Below are 24,837 nucleotides of genomic sequence, written 5' to 3'. Positions count from 1 at the left end.
ATTTGGTTTTGTGTTAGAAATGTCAGGGCTATGTAAGTGTATTTACTCGTTGGATAACCAGCATCATACTCCATGGTCTAGAACTTTACATCAGTTGTTGGATCTATTTATCTTCATCTGAGGATGTTGTTATATTCAACCAAAATCAGAGTGACACAATGGGCTTTTTCAGCAAATATTTTGTTCTTGTTTATCACAGATTGTCTGCCTTCCAAAAAGACCAGATCCTCAGAGTGTAACTATATCCCCACATCTTTTCTGATGCGAGAAAAAGATTAACTAGTTTCCATCTTGCATTAAAAAAAAAAAGGACTTGTTAGCTCTGCATTAAGGGCAGTGTATTCATACACTTCAGTATGTCTGTCACTTTTGGAATCCTGAAAACGTGGCTTAATCCTAGATCACAGAATGGTTTGGGTTAGAAGGGAATTTAAGGAACATCTAGTTACAATTCCTCTGCCATGGGCAGGGACACTTTCCCACTACACCAGGTTGCTCAAAGCTCCTTCCAACCTAGCCTGGAACACTGCCAGGGATGGGACATCTGCAGCTTCTCTGGACAATCTGTTCCAGTGCCTCACCACCCTCACAACATAAAAAAAAAAAAAATGTTTCTAAATTGAAAGGCCAATAGTTTTTGCTGTTACTTGCAGTGTAGTTTGTAGTTGCACTATTTGAGAAGTGGCATGGCATGACAGAGGCAACTCTGCTGCCTTGCAATAGCTATGTTTGTAGTAGACAGCTGTGGCAATTCCTGTGTCCCACTGGAGGCAGCATGTGTGTGCAGCCTGTGACATACTCTAAATACACTCTAAGAGAAAACTCCTTGGATTGTTGTTGCCTTAAAAGTTTAACACAGTATCTGAGAACATTCAGCATACTCTCAGGATGACTCATGGATTTTAGCTTGTTATTTCCAAACAGCTCGCTTTCTTCAAGCTCTTGGTTGAGCGTTTGAGAGTGCGTAAATACTTTATTGAAAAGAGAGACAGATTGAGACACAATAATGGAGCAATATGAGTACCTGAACTAGATACCTAAATAATACTGCTAATAATTCTGATGAATCATTTTTGAGCAACAGGAGGCACTCCCATCCCACAGGCTAATAAGCACATTGCTTTCACAGTTCTCTTAACCTTGAGAATTGAAAATGAGAATTAGCTAAAACCTGTAAGGCAGTACTAGCTACCAGTAGACCACTGAACAAGCCACATACTCTGAACTGCAGCTCCACCGGTCTTTGTTCAAAATTTGTTTAGCAAATCAGGCAGTTACACTTTTCCCCCTACCCCTCTGTGTATATACATAATTACTCAGAACTCTTTAGGTGGTAGGCTTGGATGTTCTGGTAGGTGATAAGAACTCAGTGTGACTGTTTGCTTTTATACTGTGTCCATCTGTATATACTGCATGTGTCTGTAGCTGCTGTGACAATACCAGAACAATCTGGAGAGTGGTTGGAACCTCTGTGTTCAATCAGTTATTTCTTTCCCATATGGGATAAGCCTAGCTAAGTTAGGAAAACAACACTGAGGGCAAGAATCTCTTTTCTAGTGAATGCCATATATTTTGCTGAGGATTGCAGTAACAGTGGTCCTTGGATCACCCTAATAAAAAAAAAAAAATAGAAGGAGCAATACATTTTAGGTATATGTTTCTAAAAAAGTAAGGGAAGGGCAGTGTATGCAAAAAAACAGCTAAAGGAGGGACTGTAAAATATAAAAAAGGTGAAGTATATTGGGTAGAAATTCTCATATTTAAACGTTGTTTATAATCTTGCACAGATTGATGTGGGTGAAAATATTGTTTACTTCACAAAGCTCACATTTGATTCTTGTCTGCTAAAATGTTTTAATTGCTGTGTAATATTTCTATTCTGTATTGCAGTTTGTATCCTTTGATGCACACAAAATCTAGGGGAAACTGGTTTCCCCTTTGTGAAAATAGGCCATTAAAGAGTTAAATAACACAGGGAAAGGACTTCCATCTCTTCCTTTGTTCTAATTTGTTGTTCCTCTGGTAATTTTCATAATTTTTCTGGTTTAAGACTTTTTTCAACTGAAGAAGTCTATTGTTTGGCAGAAATCAAATTCTGTAGGTATAAACACATTGAAATTATTGCATTATATACCTGCTGTTCCTTTGACTTTGTTGGAAGTCTGAAGAGTAAGTGGTAAAGATAGACCAATTAGAATTAAATTAAAAGTCTTGGTTATTAAAACCAACCTGAAATTCTCAATTATATGAAAGTGGTATCTTTTGCATACTGGTCCAGAGGTAAAGTTCACTGCACCAACTTAAACTTCTACAGCAGTGTTTGCAATGCAAACAAGCTAAGACTGCAGTCATCAACCCTGTGTCTTCCCCCATGTTGTCTTTAGTGTAGTGTACATACTTGAAAAATTTAGTATCTTTTTCTAAATATCCACATAGCCAATATGACTGTGTTCCTTAACATCCTTCTTTTTCTCCTTAAAAAAGATGTTTTATTAGTGATAATTCTTATTGGTTTACAGTAGACATGAAAATACTCAAAATTATAGTTAATCAAAATGCCTCATATTAAAGTTTCTAAATAATTTCTTCTTCTAGAATGACGAATGCCTGACTGCGCTGACTATGAGAGAAGGAAGCAGTTGTCCACTCGGGCAAGAGACAGTAAGTATTATGTAATTTTTTGCAGTATCTTCTGTACCTCTTGCACTCTGCCTGTGCATCTTGAAAGCATGTTCTGTGGGGTTTGGGTTTTTTGATTTTTTTTTTTTTCAGCATGATCCCAGGAATTTTTGCTACCCTAGTTTTTGTAATTTTTAAAAGCATGTTAATAACTGGCATAACCACATTACTGGTTTTATGTCACTCTTGAAAAATAGTTTTATAACAATTTGATGAATATGTCTGGGAGACACAGTGGGACTTGATTGGTTTGAACCATTGTTGGTAGTGTTTCCATGTTACTAAACTTTTGTAATATATGCTAAAATCCCAAAACATTTACACCAGAACTATCTTACGAAGCACACTACAGAAAAAAAGTATTTGTTGCTCTGCCTGTCATTGTTTTTCATGCTGCCAAGTAATTAGTGTTACTTTTTTTTTGTTTTGTTTTGTTTTTAACCTTAAGTGACCTCATGGTTTTGATTGTACTAATTCTAAGGAAACTGTTGTCACTTAACTGAAGTGGGCACTGTTAGAGCACCCCTTACTGGACATGATCATCCAGGCTTCCAGTTCTATACTGTTTCTCTATGATGCTCATTAGTGTGCTTTACTTAGATTTTATTCTGTAGTTCATATTTCTGTATTGTCAACATCACCTGTAATTACTGCGTTAACATTCCTAATATAGAGAGTTATGAGAAAGGATATTTCATTGTTTAGCTTCTTTATGTAAGTTCAGGATTACTGAATGTGTATTAAGATGAATTTCCTGTCTACTGAGAACGATGCTGATAGTAATTCTTTTATGCTGACCAGCTCGCAAATTACCACATAGAATTTACAATGGTAGGATATTTTGCATCTTTTCCTATTCGTAACTGATGTTTAATCAGTGATGTGGAATTATGAAAATACAAGTGACATTGGCTTTATTTTTACACACATAACCCACAGACTGTCTTACTCAAAATAGAAACACAAATATAAAAAACACTGTGCAGTTCAGCAGTCTTAGGATTTAAATGCATGCTTTGCTGTCTCCTTCAAGCCCCTATAGTCTCCTGTCACTCCTAACAATCCCCATTTCTGTCCTCTTCACTTACATTTTTGTAGAGGAATCTGAGGTTAAGGCTATGTGTAGGGGAGCAGTGGTCTTCGTGTAAAATAGATCATAATTTTGCTCTTGACTTATGATGAAGGAAGCGATCAATTCCCTCCTTTTTTCAGTTCATTTGGTTTTAGCCTTTTCTGCTCTGAATTTGTGAGGATAGATTTTCATAAGTAGGACACAGGAAATAAGTAAGAAATGACATGATATTTTCATATTCAGGGTAAAAATCCTGCTTGTGGTAATGTGTTCTATGCAGGATGCATGATGCTGACCACTACTAGTACTTTTTTTCCGGAAAAGTATAGACGCATTGTATTTAATTGAAAAATGAATTTGGTATATGAAGCAGAATATAAATGTATTTTTGGCAGTTATTTATAACACTGTACACGTAAATACTTATTTTTAAACAAACAAAAAAAAAGAAAAAGTGGAGTGATTGCAGTGATGTTTTTGTACTAAATTTTTCCTTCAGTAAAACTGTCATACTGTTGAAGTATTTATTCAAACACATATGCTTCATGAGCGCACAGAATGGGATCTGAAGGTGGTGTAACAATTCTGAGAAAGTGAATGCATGAAGTGTTTTTTTTCCTTTTGCTTTACAAGTAAATTGCTTATAAAACTAACAGCTGCTGTTTTGAACCTAATCTTAGTGAATTGAATGTTCTTAACCATTTCTACAATCCCACAGTCCTTTATCTTGCCTCTCCTGCTGCTTTCCCACCACCCCTGATCCCATTAGCAACACTTGAGACAGCCTCAGCTTTTACCAAAGTGCAGCTTTGGTTTCAGCTGCTTTTCTGCAAGAGGAAGTGAATGTTGCGCTTTTTTCTCTGTGGCATGGTTGTGATAAAGCTGTGGTGCTCTTATCTCTCTTTTAGGCAGTGGCTCTTTATGACTACACAGCGCATCGATCAGATGAGCTAACCATCCATCGCAGTGACATTATCCAAGTGTTGTACAAAGATAATGATAACTGGTGGTTTGGCAGCCTAGCAAATGGACAGCAAGGTTATTTTCCAGCTAATTATGTGGTTGGTGAAAGTAAGTTTACTGCTGCCTTCCTGGTATACCAGTGTGGGTTTAACTGATGGTCCAAGATTTTACGATGCTGTACTGCTTATTGTTCTGAAGATATCAATTTATGTAGGACACAGATGGCATAGCGATGACTTATTGTGATGCAGAATAAAGTTAGCTAACCACTTAGCAAGTTGACATACCTGACTTAGCAGGGTATTGGCACTTAGTTAAGCATTCCAGCTTATATAGTATTGGCTTAATTATCAGTCCACTAGATTGATTCCTTGTCTCTTCTTTCATATAGCCACCTGCTACATGCCTTACCTTGCAATTTTTTAGGACACATCAAAGCATTTCACAGACATGTTAGGTTTTTCTTAGGCAATGTCCATTAGATCTAATCAGATACTTTCGTAAAAACTCTTGAGTTTCCCCTCCTTTAATGCAGAATGCTCAGTTCCCAAATAAGTTGATTTCAGTATGCAGTTTTAAAAAAACAGTAATGGTTAAATGGCATACCCGAGCACTGAACTTGCTCCAGGTCTTTGTCATTAAACACTTTTGATTAAACTAAAACATACAGAGCTAAATGAGTCTCAACAAATTATGTAGGAAGCATCCTAACTGGGTCTACTGATGTAAAGATGACCAGTGAATATTCAGCTTATGGACATAGTGTGTGGTTGCATGCTACAAGAAATTCATTTGCCTTACTAAATTATCAAATTATCAGTTATACTTGTGTTTAGAAATCTTTTAACCCAACATTTCTCAAGATGTCTTCCCCCATTTTCTAGTTCCTTCCTCTCTTTAAAGCGAAGTCTAGAATTTATGCCTCCTTCCTAAAAAAAAATTGTACATAACACTGTGCTAACTTGATGATGATAATAACTAAGGTTAGCTTAACTACTGCCCTTCCCCTTTGTCATCCCCTTGCACATCCTGTTCATTTTCTCCTTCCTTTTTTCCTTGCAAAATAAGCCAGAGAACAGTCTGTAGGAAGAGTCTTCAGTAATAGCCTGTTGTTCTCAAAAACAAAATATTTGAGGCCGTTATCCAACTATGAAAAAAACTGAAAACCCTGGTATATGATTTATTATTTTAGTTGGTGACCATTTTATTGACTCAAAAGAAATGTATATGATACATTTGTTAAGTATCAGCTACATTGCTGTCAGTATGGACTTTGTTCTTAGTCGTGCAAATGTTTAACTATTTTTATTCTATATAATTACCTATTTAAATTACCTATATATTAATCACATTTAAATCTAAGCTTACTAATATAAATAAAAGTTAATGTGCAAATGTTGATAAATTCTTATACAAAGTTTAGGTTCAGACATTTTTCACATCCTGTTTTTGGCTAGATCATAATGTCATGGTTGTTCACTTAAATACTGTCATAATACTTTATGGCTCTCATAATGGTCAACTGTGGATCCTGTTTTCAGAAGAATATGAAGAACAGCCTTCAGGATTAGTACCAGATTCTGCTCCTCTCCTACCTGAAGGACCAACAGAAGCAGAGAAAGATTCTGCAACACTACATAAGGTAACAATTTCAGAAGGAAGGATTCTGTAAGCAGTGGTGGAGTATGTCTTTTGTGCACAAGGTGGACTGTATTAATTTTCAGCAGTTTGCTTTTCAAGAGAAATCTAACATTTGTCTTGGGTGGACACAACCGTTTCATCATGTAGCAATTAAGTAATCTGCCTACTTTTGCACTGTTGTGATGAGTGGCAGATCTCCCATTGACTCCAGAGTTTACAGTAGAATCTCTTAAAGCTACCTAATGTAAATAATGGTTGAAATAGGGATTTGTCAAAACCTGATGTACTTTTGAGCATTTGACTGGTAATTGTTGGAATATGCACTGCCCACAGGTTCTTCAAATTTTCTGCCTGAAATTTCCTTATCAGGTTGCTTACAAAAAAGCTGTGATGTTTGTCTCTTGAGATTTTTCAGTCCATGTAGTAGTATCCTAATTAAAGTATACAATATGATCAAAAGCCTTATTACCAGACCAGGAGATCCGCTGCATCTAAGCATGCTTACTTGCCAGTAGGTGTTTCTGCTTAAAAGCTGCTGGTGGTTCTCAGATGTGAATGACTGCACCCATCTTGTATGTGCTCAGGAGGGTATATTGTAGAGAATTCATATTTTTAAGGAGCAAAGTAGAAAAAGGCTTTTTACTTGACTAGCTCTAATATCTCTCCACTCCCACCATATGCTTTTCCTGAGTTGCGTATGGCATTATGTTGTTGTTTACATATCACATACTATATTGTACACAGAAGCATTCATGTTTATGTGATTTTAGTTAGCAGTCAGAATCCAGGATGTACAGAAGAACAAAGAAACAGCAGCCAGGTTTTAGTTAGGGAAAAAAAAATAGGCGTTTGTTTTTTATTTATTTTTAGGGATCTTTAGATAACTGTGATGTGCAGAGCAGGCCAAATCATGTAGGTTGGAAAAGGTCTTTAAGATCATCAAGTCCAGCCACTACCCCAGAACTGCCAAGTCCATCAAGAAACTACGTCTCTAAAGGCCTCATCTACATGGGTTTTGAACGCTTGCAGGGATGGTGATTCCACCAGTTTCCTGGGGAGCCTGTTCCAGTGCCTGACTTTGTGTTCTCCAGACAAAGATTAGAAGCCTTGCTTAGCTCATGTTCCCCTTCTTTGAAGTAAGACTGATGATTGTCATAAAACATGGGATACTTTATAAGAAAAAAAAAAAATTAATAAACATTACCTCAATTACTGTTACAATTTAAGATTTTTTTAATTCCAAAATGTTTGTATCCTCCTTAGCTCTTCATTTAGTCAAATAGTGCTGACACAACTACATTAAAAGTGACTTTTTTTCACATTTCTTCGAAATTACTTGACTTTTTCTATGTACTTTTCTAAAACTGAATCTGATATTTTGCTTCTGATTTGTGAGACTCAAAGCATATGCTGTGTTTCTTAATTACAATTTTTTCTTTTTTCAGATGATTTATGTATTCTTTGCTGCATAATGTATATTGCAATGTTCAAGGTTAAAACACTCAAAGCTACTTCTATTAACCTGTTTTGTGTTGCTTTTTGGTTTTAGTAGGTGAATAGAGAAAGGTAGTATTTAATAAATTATTGAGTATAGATTACTCATTTGGCTGTCTTGTTGCAGCCAGCTGTCTTGTTGCAGCCAGCTGCTATAAGTCAAATTACCAAGTGTTTTGTTTCTAACTATACTTGAAAAACAGAATTTATCACTACACCAAGTAGTAGTAATTAATCTAAAGTATCTTTTACCAGTTCATATGTGACAAACTCATAGCCAAAACATCATCCAAGAAAGAAAGACAAGGGTGCAGTACTTCTAGATAGTCCTGTAAAGGCAGACTGGAGCAAATATGGGGAAAACTACATTACTGGAAAGCATAAAGATTTCTTTCATCTGTTGTCCACGCTGCTGGAGGCAGGGAATATGTGACCACACTCACCCAGTTTAACTCAGATCCAGATAAGACGAGAAGTGCCAAGATACTTACTGTCATAGAATCATAGAATAGTTAGGGTTGGAAAGGACCTTAAGATCATCTAGTTCCAACCCCCCCTGCCATGGGCAGGGACACCTCACAATAAACCATGTCACCCAAGGCTTCCACTTGATCATTGTTATCCATGTCTTTGTTTCAATCTAGTAGGAGTCTTGTTGATTTACTAGATCAAAATTCTTTTAAGTGCACTAACTAATGTTAACAACGTTTGCAACCAGTATTTATTATTCAGCTTTGTGAGAAATGACATTTGATTAGTTTTGATCACTTACATTTTCTCAAGTGTCAATATCTTTTTCTAGCAAAAGTTTTTGTATTACTAGTAGCACTTTTTTAGTAACTTTCAGTTTTAGTAGTATTTCATTGAAATATTCTTTACTTTGATTCTGTTGGCACTTTGAATTAAATTGACTGCATATTTAATAAGTATTTGGAATTTTATAGTAGTCTATATGATATTCAGATATTCAAAGGAAATATTCAAAGTCTATATGATATGCAGATATTCAAAAGACATGATGAATAAAGTATACAGTAACAGCCAAAAACCAAGCAAATATGTTGGGTTTTATCTTGTACAGCATCCAAGGGCACCTCAAAATCACAGGTCCAGAGAACAGTAATAAAACATGTACAAGTCCTGGAAAAAATGGTATGAGAGGATATTAGAGGACTACATTAGTAAAGAATGAGCAGTGAAGAGAGTGCATAAAATAATACATGATGTAGAGAGATTAATTGGATGCACTCTTTTTTCTTTTGGGTTTTTTTTTCCTTTTACTTTCCTCCCTCCGTCTGCTCTTAAGAAAGATAAGCAAGATCAAGGAACATTAAGCTGGAATGGAACACGTCTAATATTGGTAGAAAGAAATTTTTGCCCATGCCATACTTAACCTGGTAAACCTAGTTACTACAAGACACTATTAAACTTATGTGCTCAGGGATTAATTTTACAATAACACGTTTTAGTCTGAAGTAATGGCTGAGATCCCAAAAGCATCTATATGACTGGGAAACATAAATCTGTCTGATATTTTTAATTTCAAATTGCAAAGCACTGTATAAATCACCAAGCTAGTGAGTTGAATCAAATGATGAATCAAATCTTTGTGTAAAATTTGCAATTATTTGAAGTGTAATGGTTTTACAAAAGCAGTGGGGTGCTGCACAGAAGAAACAAATTATCATTTAGCTTATAATGAAGGTAAGTTCTAGAACACTTTGGCTTTAGGCAATACCAGATACTCCTGAGACAAAACTGCAAAGAGGACCACTGAGGGGGCTGGTCAGTTATGGCAGTTCCTGTGTTGCAGCAGTGACATAGCAACTTTTCTTCCTATTCCTCTCATTTGTTTTCAGTATAAGAGCTGATGAAAGGAAATGCCAATTTCTTTTGCATGCGAAATAAGAAAAATCATTGTTTTGTAATAACCTATAGTTTTAAGTTTTTCTGCTATGGCAGAAAATTAAACTTTTTTTCTTTTACTTTTTGATTTTTTGTTTGTTTTTTGTTTTGTTAAACCCAAAATTATTTATTGAATAATTAAGCTGTTGCTTAAGTTGTTACTACTAGCAGGAGAATATAACTGAATTTTTTAGTTGTGTTTAGTTTACAGACATAAGTATGGTTTTCCCAAATAGTTACATGCACTCTGTTGGATGTATCTGTTGTTCTTTGTGGATTATTTGAGGAAGCCTTAATATTTAGCTCTAGACTGCAAAACACAGTTACTGTGAAAATCATTATAGCATTTACTCATCAGATTTTGCTATCATACCAGACTAAATAGGGCACTTAAAATGAATATTACTATGATTTTAATTACTGAGAATACCAGCTAGTCTAATTAAAAATAGTTTTTCAAGTGCAGATATTATAAATGCATATCTGACTAATTGTCAGAATTGAATGATGAGTGAATAAAATGGAATCATTAACATTAGAAGAGGCTATAATACTCAAGATCCAATATTAATCTTTGGAAATAATAAAAAAAAGTTGCAGTTCAAAGAATTTGCTTTCAAAATGCCTTCTACCATCATCTTTGTATTCCTAACATAATAATTATATGCAAACCTTGTTTTCCTGCCTTGTGAGTTACTTATTTTCTGAGCCACAAAATTAGATCATAATCATCTTTAATTACAACATACATCTAAACTGCTAATAGAAATTTCATGGAGTGAAGTTCTCACTGCACTGATGAAGAATCCCAAGAAATAGAAACAGACCTGTCATCTGTCTGCTCCAGCGGATGTGCTGGTTTCAGATTCTGTAAGATGAAGGCAGAAAAAACAAAGATAGGGTTCTGTTAGAAACCAGAATTTGGGGTTTACAGAATTTTGGCAAATCAGAGACATTTCGAAGGCAATAGTGTGTCTTTTTAATGTTCTGTTGTCTATAAAATCTTGTGAATATGTTTATGATTTAAGATAGCCTGCCACTCACTATGTAAAATGCATCTAATAGGATTCTGGATGTGGAGTACTCAATTCTACATTAAGTGAAAATAGTGGTAAACAGTAATAGACAAAACCAAAACAATAATTTTAAAAGTTTAAAAATTACTTTTCTAGCATATTCATCTTTGAGAAATGATGTTATAGTATAAAATAATGGTCATAAGCATGAAAAGATTTACCTGCAAGAACTACATTTTTATTGTACAATTTGGATAATCTATGCAGAGGTCATCAAAACTTGATTCCATGTATATTTAAACAAAGTTGAGGATTATCACTGCTTGCATAAATAATTCATGTTCTTGCTGTTCTTCTTTCCCTAGAGTAGGTTGTTGTCAGACTTTCTGAATACTTAGCCTAGCGTGACTGAAACTAACCTGCCAAGTAACTGATGCTTTTCCCCTGGGCTCAAGCTCTTTCAATGTGTTTTTATGGGCTCAAAATTTATTTACAAGATCTAAATATTTTAAAAGCATAGAAAACTTGCCCCAAAAAATACTTTGAAAAATACCAGCTAGAAATTTTTCTGTTAGTTTCATCAAAAACTTTAATTTTGTAGTCTGTGCTATTTCTATGTTCTCCTTTAATAGTCACATTCTTCAGATTATGGGGGAACACTTCAGTGGAAGGACTAGGAAGATGTGATAATGCTAATGAGGGAAACATTGCAAAATTAATACAAATGAACTCTTGCAGTGAATAGAGCTGAAGACTTTCAACACATCATGAAATGTGTTCAATTTCAAGGTTCAGAAAGGTTGCAGATCCAAAAGATGTGACATTCAATTGAATTATCATCTATTATAGTGAAGCTTATAATTCTTGTCTTCGTTTGTTGCTAATATGATTACAGATCTCCCTAAAGGCATTGATATCTGTTCTGAAACAAACTGCTTTTCTAGAATCAGTGTGCAAATCTGTTCTGTGGTCTTCCACGTAAACTCTTGAATAGATGTTATAAAATAGACACATCTGCAAATCTACTTTTGAAATAGTAATTACTTAGATTTTTCTTGAAGAAATCATTCCTCTGAAGGAAATGTTATTGTGGTACCATCTATGAGGAATGGACAGTTTTCCTTAAACTTTACCCAATGTTAACATATTTCAGCTTTTTAGGTCTTATTTTTAGATAATGAAGTTTGTACTGTTGAAGCTGAATTGCTCTCTCTTAAGCATGTATCGTACTACTTTATTTGTAAGCTGGTAGCTCTTTCTTTTTCAACTCCAAAACCACCTATATGGTTCCTAATGCATTCTGTCTCATGAAATATTTGTGCCTGTGTCTATGGTATTTACTTGAGTCATTGAAAGAAAAGGTCTCTGGTTTATAAGCAAATTAATATCTGTTGGAGGAAAAAAGGAAAGATGAAATGACTCGTAGTCATTGCCATAAGTGACTCTTCTTTTTAATGAAAGGAAGAATCAGGCTGAGCTGCTGAACTGGTCAAGGAAAACAAAAAATACTATTCAGGGACATTTATATTATTGACATAGCTCTCAGGAGCAAGCTAACTTCTCTCTTCCCCCAATTTTCTCATTGGGTCCTCATAGCCTCTCTCTGAACAAGATTGAACTATTTTTATGCAAATTTTTATGCAAAGCTGTAACCACAGATAAATTCCCAGAGGGCAGGACTTCAAGACTGAAAACAGCTGTTCTAAACCATAGTGCTTCAGTCTGAAGTATCTTGTCTCCCCTCTTCCTTCTCTTTCATTTGTTGACCCTCAGTCATCTAATTGATTTGATTTCTGACATGTAGTATTTGGGTGTGTTGAGCCACGACTGTTTTCACCCACCAGATTTCCTGCTGGTCTCTTCTAGCCCTGAATGCCCCTGGGATTTTGCAGTTACAAAGCCTAGACAAGACAAAGTCCTCTCTGACTGTGGCTCTAGCGTTTGTGGATAGAGACGTTAGCTTAGTCCTAAACACTTCAGTGGTTTAGCAGGTTTTTTATGGGAAAGATAAAATTCATTCTAATGTCTCTGTCGCATAGAGCCACAGTTCTGCTAAATACTAAGTAGTGACAGACACAAGAGTTACAATATGTTTAATCTTATTTAGACAGGTTTGTTCTTTAAAAATACTAGGAGAGGGGGGGAAAGGCAATTATAAGTTAATTGAATTTTGAATAAGCAAAATAAATATATGTAATTCCACTAGCAAATCTCCCTGCCAGTTGTTCACTTAATGTGGAAATGTGTGAAAAGGTTCAGAATAGCAGGAAAGAAAATGGTGAGTGTAGTGTGGTGTCACAGCATTTCTCCCAAACTTGACTTGTTAGAACAGTTTAGATGGGAGGCATCAATATGGTTCTGGGGAATTAAGTACCTTGCTGTAGATCTTATATCCATGGACTGTGTAATAGAAAACAAAATGCAAACTTAATAATGAGCTTAACATCCTGAAGACTAATCTAAAAAAACACGGAGACATGCCCATTCTTGCCATCTGTGATCCAATGAATCTTTAATTAGATCAAGCTGTAGAAACAGCTTCTATGGGAGAGTTCCCTTGTGCAGAGTAGGTTATAGAACAAGCTCGTTTACTTTAATGGCTTGAATCGCCAGAATAGATTGCTCCATTCTGTCCATTTACTACTTAGTCTGTTAAAGAACCTCCACAGACCATCAGTCTAGAGAAAACTGCGACAAAGACTAGACTTGGAATGAGACTTTGTTCCTAGTACTTCCTTTAGATGCCCTCTGCTTCAGGTTTTGCTCGGAATTGAGTTCTGATACATCTGGTTGTTTACACGGTTTGCTCAGGGAGGGTTTAGTGCTTGACTTACTGCTGTGGATTCCACAACAGGGGTCAGGAACTGATAGGCTTTTGTGTATTTAGCCTTTAATTGTTTTGCCTTGGTTGCTTCGTATGTGGCAATACTGAGACAGCAAAGTACCAAAAAATGAGCTCTAAAGCAAACAAGCCTTCAAGAAAAGGAAAGTGTATGTTTTATTACAATTTTTATTTTTAGGAAAGTAAACAAAACAAGAGAAACTTCATAAAATTTAAGCTTCGAGAGTTCATATGAACTGATGTTTTATCCTTCTGGTAGTCTGTATCTTTCAAAGGATGGAGAATTAGAATATGGAAACAAAATTGTATAGACTGTTCTTTGGAAAGGTCTGTATTTGACAGTAGTATTAGTACAATGTAGAGATTCTGTAATAGTTACTCAGAAAGGAATGTAAAAAACCTAGTTCAACATAATTTCAACAGGATTTTCAGAAAAACATTTTGTTTTGACTACAAGTAAAGTGAATTCATGATTTTATATGGCAAGGAACCACAAGATTATAAATGCTGAAGGAAGTATTAATTACGTGAAGAGTTATTCCCTTTACAGCACTCCCTTGTATTTTCATATCTGTGGCATTATAGCTCCTTCTTTTGTGTTTACCATTGACTTAGTCTCAAATTTATCATTGTGTTAACAGGGATTTTGTGTATGAAGTAGACTTTTTTTTTTCCTAGACCTGCCAATGCTGCATTATTATATTCTAATAGGCTGATTTTTGTCTAAACTAATCCAGCGATCTATGCTTTTTCAGCAGACTAATTCTTATGACTAATATTGGAATGTGGTGGTTGTGGGCAGTGTACTTGTATGAATTCAGCAAGTCTATGGGAGCTTGATCCTGTTTCTTCTAAATCAGCAGAATAGTAATATTAAAGTAATAATATTAGAGATCAGGGCCAAGACAAAAGAGTTCAAATTTCATTCAAGTACCAACATTTGTCACAGAACCAATAATCTGAGGCTAAATGAAATTTCTGTTCAAACTCAAATAAAGCTCCACCAACATCAACTACAGATTTAGGGTGTCACATAGATTCATTACTACATTGCTGATTCTTTATGGCTAGTGATCCAAAATGTGCACTCTCTCACGTAAGAAGGGAGGGCTCTGAACCTGGAGGAGTTGCCTTGGACAATGTTCCAACCCAAAGGGAGAGTCCCTGTTTGGAGGACTGCTGTTCTGAAAACTTACTCAAAATAGCTCCCTGGCAGGGCTCCTTTTATACACCTGTCCCATAGCCCACCATGGGCTCAGGACTCAGCTTTCTTGCCCCTGGACCTGCTGACCACCACCATGTGGGTAGAACAAGAGCTGGGCAAGGAGGTTTTTAATTAATTCTATTAAGTGTTTGAGAAAGTAATTAAACAGTTCAAAGCCTAAAACTGAGGTCTGGGAGATACTGTGTCTGGTTCCAGTATGGTCTTCATCTGTGTGTGCCAAGACAGTTTTCATCTGTGCCTCACTTCACACCAAATTAAAATTGGACAGTAGAACTTTACAGGGGAATGTTAAGTTTTGTTCATTAGGGCTTTGAAATCTGTGATGGTGAAGTTTAGTGTCTCAAAGGAAAATATTTTCATTCCATTTTAAAATACCAAAACTAATGATAAAAAGAACTGCTGTGAAGCAACCCTCTGTTTTCTCTCTATTTACATTAAATACAGAGGGACCATGGTACACCTTGCCTGCGAGATCTCATATAATGAACAACTGGCAGACTAAAGGGTCAGGAACTGTAATTTTTTATTTCTCTGTTGCTTCCAGAAAGCTCTTGTTGATTTTGTGATTACGTTTTTAGATGCTGTATTGTTGTGAGGCACTGCAGAACTGCTGAATGATACTCCTGTCCTAATACTGTTTGGTTTTAACTGGGGTTTTAGAGACTGTAATGTCAGTTACTGACTGTTTCCTGGAGCAATTCAGGCTGATAGCAGAACATTAAACATTTTATTTAGAAGCAGATGAGTACCTTTGTGCTTGACAGAACTGGATGGTCTGATCTTTTTAAACACTAAGGCTATTTGAGAAATTCAGAAACAATGTAGTAGGCTTTGCTTTAGGCTAGCTATGATTTCAAATTTCAACTAACAGTCTTAAAAAATCAGAAATGTGGCTATGTTGAGGGTTGAGTTAGTTTCAAGCTCATTCTTTCCTACCTGAAAAAAAAATCTTCATTTTTTTTTGAGAGTACTAGATCTATTCTCTCACTCCCTTTATCTGTATTCAGGCTTCCAGACTTTTTCTCCAGCTTTCCAAGGTCTTTATAGGAGCCAGTCCGCACTCCCAGGGTGCCTGCCTGGATACATGTTCTTTCATGCATGCCATGTCAAACAGATGCTTACAGAATATAACTGTCTTGTCAATCCCAAGTAGAGGTCCACAACAGGTTTTCACTGACAGTTTTGTGAAACTAGGTCTGAACCTACAGTGTGCTGCACTGCTTTCCACAGCTTTTGTGGTGCTTTGTTGTGGTGCTCTGGAGGCCTGAAGTTCATGGCTGGATGTGCAGTGTATGCCTGCTTCCAGAAGAGCAAATTTTGAGTAAGGCATATGGCCTATCAGTTGTGTTGGCTTCTGCCCTGCATGGAAATGAAACTGCATGGTTGGTTACCAGATATTGGACAACAGCCTGTGTGGAAGAAAGTAGAGAAAATAATCTGTCCCTGAAGATGGTAAACTCAGGAAGAGTACTCACATTTCCATAGGGGAATTCTTGCAGTAAGTATGAGAACTGTTAGAGTTAGAAAAAGGTATGTTTAGAGGGGGAGCAAGTTGCATACAGACCCACTAATTAATTACATAGGAAATTAGAGCATTTACTTCAGCTGTTCCAGGCCTGGGTTTTTTTTTTTTTTGTGGGGTTTTGGTTTTCTTTTTAGCCCTGAATTATAAAGTGACCTGAAGCCATCTGAACTGCTTTTGACTGAAACTTGCAGGCTTAAAAAATAAACAGGTTTCTCTTTTCAAACTATGCCGTAAGATGTCTTTGTAGCATTCTGTCTTTACTCACACAGTAGCAGAAATAACTTAATTCTTCACAGATCATGTGTATTTTAAGGTGGCTTATAGCAGATTCATAACCTACTGTTTTGACACATACCTGAAAACTTATTTGCAAGTAGCTTGTTTTTTATAAAGCAGGGTACTGTTTCCTTGTTTGTAACCACATAGGAGTTAACATGTTATGCCTGATAGACACTCTTTTTCAAATGAGGTGTATTCTCTCCTTATTCAGGAAGCTGGTGGGTTTTCTATGTACATGTGTTAGCCCCATTGTCTATCGTCTTTTTACCCTCCTGCTTTTTTTTTCTTCTCTTTTACAGAAGACACCAGTCATCAGTAAGTCAGAGGACTTAAAATCTAACTCAGAGCACGACAGAGAGAGAGACTCACCTGCAACTCAGTAAGCAAGAAATACAATCTGCAGTGTTATTTCTACAATATGTTAGAAATTGCTGTTAGAAAACTGAGAAATGTTTGAAGGGTTATTTTGTTTTGGCAAGCAAAGCAAGAAGTTAGCTTTAGGATAATCATTCAAGAAGTGCTTCACACCTGAAATGTGAAGGAAATAACAGTTTATATGTATACACACACACACATGTATGCATACACACACTCCCCACCAAAAAAGCAAGGACTACAATGTGTTTGAGAGTTAAAATTCAGGGATATGAGATTGCTGTGTCCTTAGCTATGTATTAGGCTTTATTGCTACAAACTGAAAACTCAGTTTTTACCTTCTAAAGGTTAGCACATACTGAGAAGATGCAAACGAGCATCTTTGGTTGGGACACTTGCAGTTTTTAAAAACTGTACATATTCTTTGTGTGCAAGCTGTAAACAGAAAAGATCATTTTGAACAAGATCTTCCATAATATCTTAAGCTATTGCAACCACTTATACTTCATAAAATACATCTGAAAATACCTCCTGTGTTTGCCATTATAGGTGTCTGTCACCTAAGCAAAGTTGTTTCACTGATCATTTTCCAGAGTGGTCCCCTCCCTAAATAAATCATCTGTGCATGTACAGTATAGATGTAGATACAGATCTAATTTTAACTTGTCTTTAAATCTTAACTTTCTATCTCCATCTATATCTACATTTGGAAAAAAACTGTGGATGAAAAGTCCACATATATGATGAGGAATGACCTATATAGCAACATAGTGACAGAATTCAGCACTGAATTTTGGGCATAACGATGCTGATAGAATGTATATCATGGAAAGACATACCTTTAAAGCACAGTTACTGTGATGGTTGATACAGTCTGTTAGAAGCAACTATCAAAAATTTACTATGACTCCAACACTATTAATAGGATTTCAGAACACACTTATTTTGAGTGACCTGTCCAGGGCACCCACTGAAGTATGTGGGATTCAAGAATTCTGAGTCATATCAAATGTGAAATATCCATTTTAATAGAAACTAAGGCTATCCTGAGAAGAGTTTCACACTGAAGTGTCATGCTAAGGAAACAGAGTCCCAAAATGACTTCAGTTACATTTCAAAAGAGTAAGAGAAAACACCTACATCCCTGCGTCACAGGAATGTGCTCCCTCTTCCTGAGCTATAAGCAGCAGGCACATCATGGAGATGCCGGTCTGAAATCATGCTTCATGTCGTTGCTGTCCCATCCGGGCCTAAGAGCAGTGTTGTAGAGCCTCATTCACAAGCTTTCAGAGTACTGAACCACTTATACCTGATCATTAGTGAGAGATGCCATGCATTTGATACTCTACCTTGTCATGAGACAACTAATTTGAAAGGGAGGAAGAAAGACATGTCAGTCCCACACAGTGTTGTATTTTCCTTCCATGTACAGGACATTCTAGGCTTTATTACGGTTTTCTGGCTTTTTTCCTCCAGTGCTTATATTTTGTCTGACATGGAGAGGGCAGTTTTCACTGCATTTATTCATGAATACACAGTTTAGCTTAAGAAAAAAAATATCAAACTATAGGCATATAGTCATCAGCCCATTAGCAAGGCTGATGTAAACATTTTCATCTATAAAATAGGATTACGTAAGGGCAGTGTCACTAACAGTAATGATCTTGTAGCACTTTTTGGGGGGAAACTGCACACACCTCATTATAATTTTAGTTTTGATTCATCCATGCACTTAACGTGTTTCAGCCACGTTCAGCATAACAGTTCTGGTCACAAACCAAGTCTACTTTGTGCTGGCACAATACAGATTTTGAACAAAGATGGTACCTGCCCTAGAAAGAGTCAAAGTATTACTACATATTTGCAGTTAAATAAGGTTACAACTTTCACAAAGAGTAGGAATTCATGATAGAAGTGGTGTTACATCTGCATAATCCCTGGCATTATCTGCAAGACCTCTCTAATTCCTTCCATGTACAGGACTTTCCTGTTAAAGGCACTAAGTGGGAAAGATACAGGAGCTCAGATGATGCTTTCGGCATTGTATGAAGTCTGATAAACATAAATAGACATTGAAGTGATTTCTGATTCTGTAAATCTGTCATAGTTCACATGAATTAAAATGGAAAAACTAATCATATCCACTTTGCCTGCCTGTCTTTTTCTTGTTGAGTAAATAAACCAGAAATCTCTTTAATTGCAAGTATTTTAGTGTCTAAGCTTAGGAAAGAAAAAAAAAGTGCAATGCCTTTAATGAGAGGAGGAAACTGGTAATTTGTAGTTTTTAATTACATCTGTTGACTGTTGATCAAGGCTAGCTGATTTTTAAGATCACGAGCTGTTCTTTTCAAAGCAACGCTATGATAAAAAGTAGGCTTGTGGAGTGGTCTCGTATTTCGTCTTCATGTTTTTTCTGTCTTTGTTCTGCTGTGGAATGGTAGTTTTTGTAGCTGTTTCAGCATTGAACTCGGGGAACAGACAGACAATTGCTCTAATACATCAGCTGTGGGTGGAAAAAGCTCTAAATTTGGGCTAACTTTGTGTTTCTTTTGCTCTTTTTATATCCACCTTCCTCTAGAGGTGCAAAGAAAAAGAAGAAAAGGATACAGAGGAATGAGAGAGAAAATCAGCACAACTTAATGGGTCTCGATACTTCTGTATCATCAGTTACAGCTAATGGTGTTGAAAATGAACCTACAGCCCATGGGGTAGAATTGAAGAAGAAAAAGGCAGTGAGAGCCTCAAACTTAAGCACAAATGGAAAGACAAATATTGCCTTCGAGTCTGAATGCTATGACGTATAGTTATAATTTAATTTCAAATACTGGTGTGATCTTCAGTATACACATTGAAAGCTGCAACTGTGATCTCACTTCTAGGATTAACAAGAAACAAAGAAATACTCAAATATGCAAAATGGCACCAGTCGAGACTTACTAATGGTATAAAACTGATTTCAAAGACTTCTGTTCTGGCTTCCTTGAAATCAGCAGAATTTGAATGTCAGCTCCTCACTGGACTGGTAAAATCTGAAACTGCCCGATACAATGTTAACCAGTTTAATATCTGGTTATACCTTAACTTGGGCATTTCTGTAGACTGTGGATCCAACCCACTGGGAGCAGAGAATCAAGTGAAAAAGTGTGATAAAGAGCAAAACAAGCTGAACCACTGCATAAGTTATTAAATTAGTGCTTTAAAATGCATTGCAAGTAAAATAGAGGAGTGTTCATAATGGTAAAATTCCAAAGGAATGCTGGTATTGCAGTGTACCTGACAACAAACTTTTAAAAGGTATTTTCCTGACATCAAATATTCCCTGGACTGCATTTTGCAGCTCCAAATCAGATTCTGAGTAACTGCCTATGCAATTACCCTGTCTTCAGTGGGACTACTCATGCTTACCAATGTAAATAAGTGTTGCAAATTCCAGGCAGTTATATTTTTCAAATGAGGTTTTCTGCACATAATAAAGATGCATTGCAGTTTAGTCAGAGTTCCTGGCTGCTGTGGCAGCAGTCTTGCCAAATATACTTCCTTTTGTCTGAATGAAATATTTTATACCCAACTGTACTGTTTGTTTTACTTGTAGTCCTTATTCACTTGTGTCATTAATCTGTGGGTTTTTTTACTTGAGTATTATGTTGTAAACTTTAACTAATGACTTCACTAATTATGTACAGTGCTAAATAATTTTGTTTTATATTAAACAAAACACTTTCTATCAGTTAGTGTTCGTATTTTTTCTGGCTAATGATGTCCAGTTTATTTTTACCCTGCTAGGAAATTCTTCCTCCTGCCCTTCTGAAGCAATAAATAACATAAAATTAGAAAGCCCTTATTTAGTAGGCAGGGCTCTTGATTCCATTAAAAAAAGAAGTGAGAATAACAGTGTTGGGCACTGATGTGTGAAATGCACCCAGATGTGGAGGACTAGTTGCTATATATTGTTATATCTTCCCTGCACATGTTTTAAAGCCAGAAGAATCTGTAAACTTGTTTCTTTTGTGTAAAGCACAGCAGCAAATACTCTTTTGCCCTGCTTGTAATTGTTCTTTGCTAATAGTCCTAGCTTTGCTTTGCCTAGAGCCTGTCTATAGAGTCTTCCCCTAAATGAGGTTTGTGTATTTGCACTGGAAACTTATTAATGTCCCTTTCCCCAGTGAGAGGTGGTGTAAAATTATCCTGGTGCTGGGACTGCCTGATTGTAGCAAGGCTTCTAGCCCCTTTGTCTCTTTGCTTTTGCAACGTGTTCCAATTCATCATTCTGTGTGATGTGGGATTTAAAGATCTTATAAAAGAGAAAAATCCTCAACATTGTACATTTCTTAAAATGTCATGGGTCACATTTAAAATAAGGGCAGAGCATGACATCAGTCTCCACGTCAGGAAGAGCTGAGCAGCAGCCAAGATCTGGGAGCTCATTGGAAAGCATTGTAAAATGTTAATTTGTCATTGTGGACACTGAAGACAGAAATAACACTTCAGATAAACACCACAGAGAGATGGTAGTTCTAATCAAAGGCACAGCACCTCCTTTCATGCTTGCGAACTAGGGCTCCAATTATGTTCACTGCTCTGAAGCTGAATAGAGCTGCTTTGCCACACTTTCCAAATTGAGAGGAGAGGCAGGAGTAGTGTCTTCCGAGGCACAGTTGCGAATGACAATTAAGCAGAAGGAATCAAATAAGAGCCAAACATGAAAATGCAGGGAGTTGAAAATAAACTTTTCATAATGTTTTCTTGTAATTGCAATAGCTTTTGGTTTTCTATTTTTTCTCTCCCTACCACATGGTTGGGTAGACTCTTCTATTCCTTTATACCATGTCACTGTGGTACAAGAGTTTTCCGAATTCATTTGACAGAATATGAACAAAAAGATTTGAAATTTAAGAAAATAAAAAGTCTTAAATGGTATTTTAGTGTTAAAATTAGAACCTTCAGTCTCAAATCTCTTAATAATTATTAACGTGGCATGATAGCAAAGGCTGATACATTCATATTAAGGAAAAATGCTTTTCAGTGTTACTAGATTCTTTATTCTTCAGACATTGCTATTGGGATTCTCAACTTGCAAGAACAGATAAAACTTTTAAACAGTTTGGAGTCAGGTAACAGGTAAAAAAGTAAGTTTTTAAATTAAACTTTATATAATGCTTCCTGTTTCTGTATTAATGTAACCTACATATGACTTAAAATAACTTTAAAATGAACATTTGTGTATTTGCTGAAAATCGTCTGAGTATTTAAAGGACTTAAATTCCAGTGGATTAAAAGATTTCCACAAGGATTTAGATTGCCTACCAAAATTTTCCTCTGCAAAATTGCTTCCTGAGTTATGAATTAAAATATGAGAGTTATAAAAATCTATTTGAATAGTTTTTAGAGGTTGAATACAAGTTCATTACTGGAACAAAGCAGATAAAACCTTGTTTAAGAATGTGTAAATATTAGATATTTGTAACTGCCTGGTGATAACAACATAGTAAGGCTTTCATTGTTCTGGTGTTTTTAGGTTTTGTATGCGTGGTTACAACATACAGCTCCTATTACATTTTTATGATATGGCAGAGACATCAAGAACAATGTGTTAAGTCGACAAAATAGGAAAGAATTGATGGCACATTTTTCCTGTTTCCCAATAGCCATCAGGTTGCATTTAAGGTATTTTTTAAATTATTTGAGGAATAGACATCATAAAACACAATCAGTGTATTTGTAGCATCACTTAATTCAGAAGGCAGTAGGGGATGGATCACAGTCAAACAAGGGCTAATGAGAACACAGAGGAACATGACAACTGAAAGTCTCTGTTGACTAGTGAACTAAATCTGCCGGCTGGACCTGATTGTCTGATAGAGAATTGAATGTCAGGATCATTAGGGTTAACAATGGCCCATCACAAGCAGAAGCAGACAGCTATGAAAAATAGCCGGCATGGTAGCCATTCTGCAGAGACCGTGGATACAAACTTGATAATGAGGCACTTCATTCACTACATCCTTCTGCTCTAATTGCTAAGGTGAATAGGAAATCCTTCATTTAAGGCGGGAACAGACTAAAGCAAAAACACTTGTTTGGTAAACACAAAGAGTGGTAGTGGGGGTTAATAATCCTTTTCTAGCACATATGAAATTGGTATGTATGCAGTGCAACCTATTTTATGGATGTGGAAATCGGAAGGGGATGGAAGTGTTTTCTGAATAGTGGAATGAGGGTAGAAAGATTCACATAGAGGTTTGTACTGTGCAGTTTTTCCCTTAGCATTCTGTCCAGTGACTATCCAGAATGTTTTGGACAAATCAGTTCCTGAATGTACACCTGCACTTGTAAAAACCTACTGTGTTAGTTCAAGGAGTTTTACTGCTTGGAGTATAAAATATGTGCATTTAGGAACAGAACTGCTGCATGTGAGGAATAGAAACAAGAGGAGGTTTGAGAGAGGGAAATAAGCAGCTTCAGAAGAAAACTGCTCTCTGGGGGAGACTTGCAAGAAATGTGGCAATTAGAAATTGGAACTTAAGAAGAAGGAACAGAAGATAGAAGGCATGTTATAGCAGAGCTTTCGTGGCTTCAGTCATGGTTTTTGAATTTGGAAATCAAGTTATTTAACCACTTCACTTTTTAATACATTTAAGTTTTGCACCATTTACAGGAGCTTTTTGGATTAACTTGGAACCCATGTCAAATATTCTCCTGCATCTCTCCAGTAACATCTAACTTGGTACTGCCCTAAGTGTGAGCTACAGCCCAGAAAAATCCTTATCATCCATGGCTTGCAGTGCTGTAGATGAAGCAGGGTAGATGAAGCTTTGCCTCTGTAACACAGGGACAGGTCTTCAGAGGGCACCTTTGTAGTTGTCTGTTGCAATATGCACCTCTGCCTTGATTCAGTCCATTCCAGCCTCTCCATCCGGTGCAAAACAGCTAGAGCAGAGATGGGAATTTCACATCAAGCATCAAGCTGCTGTTTTGAACATTAAATGTCATGTGATCCTTTTCTTATGTGTAGATGCATTCTACTCAGAGTGGCTTTGTCCTTTTTTCAGTCTGTTGTATGTCAGTTGCTTGCTGCCTTCCCTTTCAGAAGGGTATAGTTTTCTAGCAGTGACCTGCATACGTAAAGTACCAGTCATGAAGGCTGCTTGGAGTTGATGGACCCCTATACAAAAGCTCCAGCAAAGTCAACAAGGACTGGGGTTTGAGCAGCAACATTGTCGGTGTAGTTTATATGTTAGTGTGCACTAATGTTAAAGACTGGAAAAATACTTTCTAGAAATTAAGATGACAGCCCCATATTTCATCTACACCTCCATCCACCTCATTTCATGTGAGGACATGGTCAGGCCAAATGAATTGGTACTATGTCTGGCTGTGTCAAACAAGTTTACGAGTCCTGTCTCATGCTCAAATGCAACTACTCGAAAGAAAGTACAGATGCCACTTTTGGCGGAAAAATGTTTCCACACCGGTAAAGCAATATCTGTAAAATCTAAGCTCTGAGCAGACATCAAGTTTTTGTTGAACTTATATCGCCTGCACAGGCAGGGAGTAGAATAAAGTAGTGTGTAGCAGCTGTAAATTTTCTGAGGATTTATCTAACCACAAATACATCGAAATGGGGAAATAGGGCTATATTAAACTGTGCAAGATGCTGCTGGAACTCAGCCATTTCTGCAACATCCTGTAATTAATTTATTATGACAGGTCTGGCAAACTGAAACACCCAATACACTTGCGACAGACTGTTATGATATAGCTGTTTGAAAACTCTGTAGTCACATAAAACGCAGGGATAGATGGAATGGGGGGAAAAAACGA

At 36.4% G+C, this 24,837-nt stretch overlaps 1 protein-coding gene across 4 annotated transcripts in view; it reads left to right on the top strand.

Annotated features, from left to right (window-relative positions):
• AHI1 (Abelson helper integration site 1) overlaps window positions 1–20,743 on the top strand; it is an 85,911-nt gene extending 65,168 nt beyond the window's left edge. For 3 of the 4 annotated variants that reach the window (XM_031054071.2, XM_013130486.3, XM_031054068.2), the window contains exons 21-25: window positions 2,596–2,661; window positions 4,660–4,822; window positions 6,256–6,356; window positions 16,941–17,020; window positions 19,595–20,743. In XM_031054071.2, coding sequence (XP_030909931.2) covers window positions 2,596–2,661; window positions 4,660–4,822; window positions 6,256–6,356; window positions 16,941–17,020; window positions 19,595–19,820 — 636 coding nt within the window. In that variant the 3' untranslated portion in view covers window positions 19,821–20,743. The remainder of the gene's footprint in view (window positions 1–2,595; window positions 2,662–4,659; window positions 4,823–6,255; window positions 6,357–16,940; window positions 17,021–19,594) is intronic. The other variant, XM_031054070.2, reaches the window with a different exon arrangement.
• Window positions 20,744–24,837: the final 4,094 nt, after the last annotated feature.

The sequence above is a fragment of the Melopsittacus undulatus genome, chromosome 3, assembly GCF_012275295.1.
Source record: "Melopsittacus undulatus isolate bMelUnd1 chromosome 3, bMelUnd1.mat.Z, whole genome shotgun sequence".
NCBI classification, from domain to species: Eukaryota; Metazoa; Chordata; class Aves; order Psittaciformes; family Psittaculidae; genus Melopsittacus; species Melopsittacus undulatus.
This window is presented reverse-complemented; position numbering and strand designations above follow the sequence as displayed.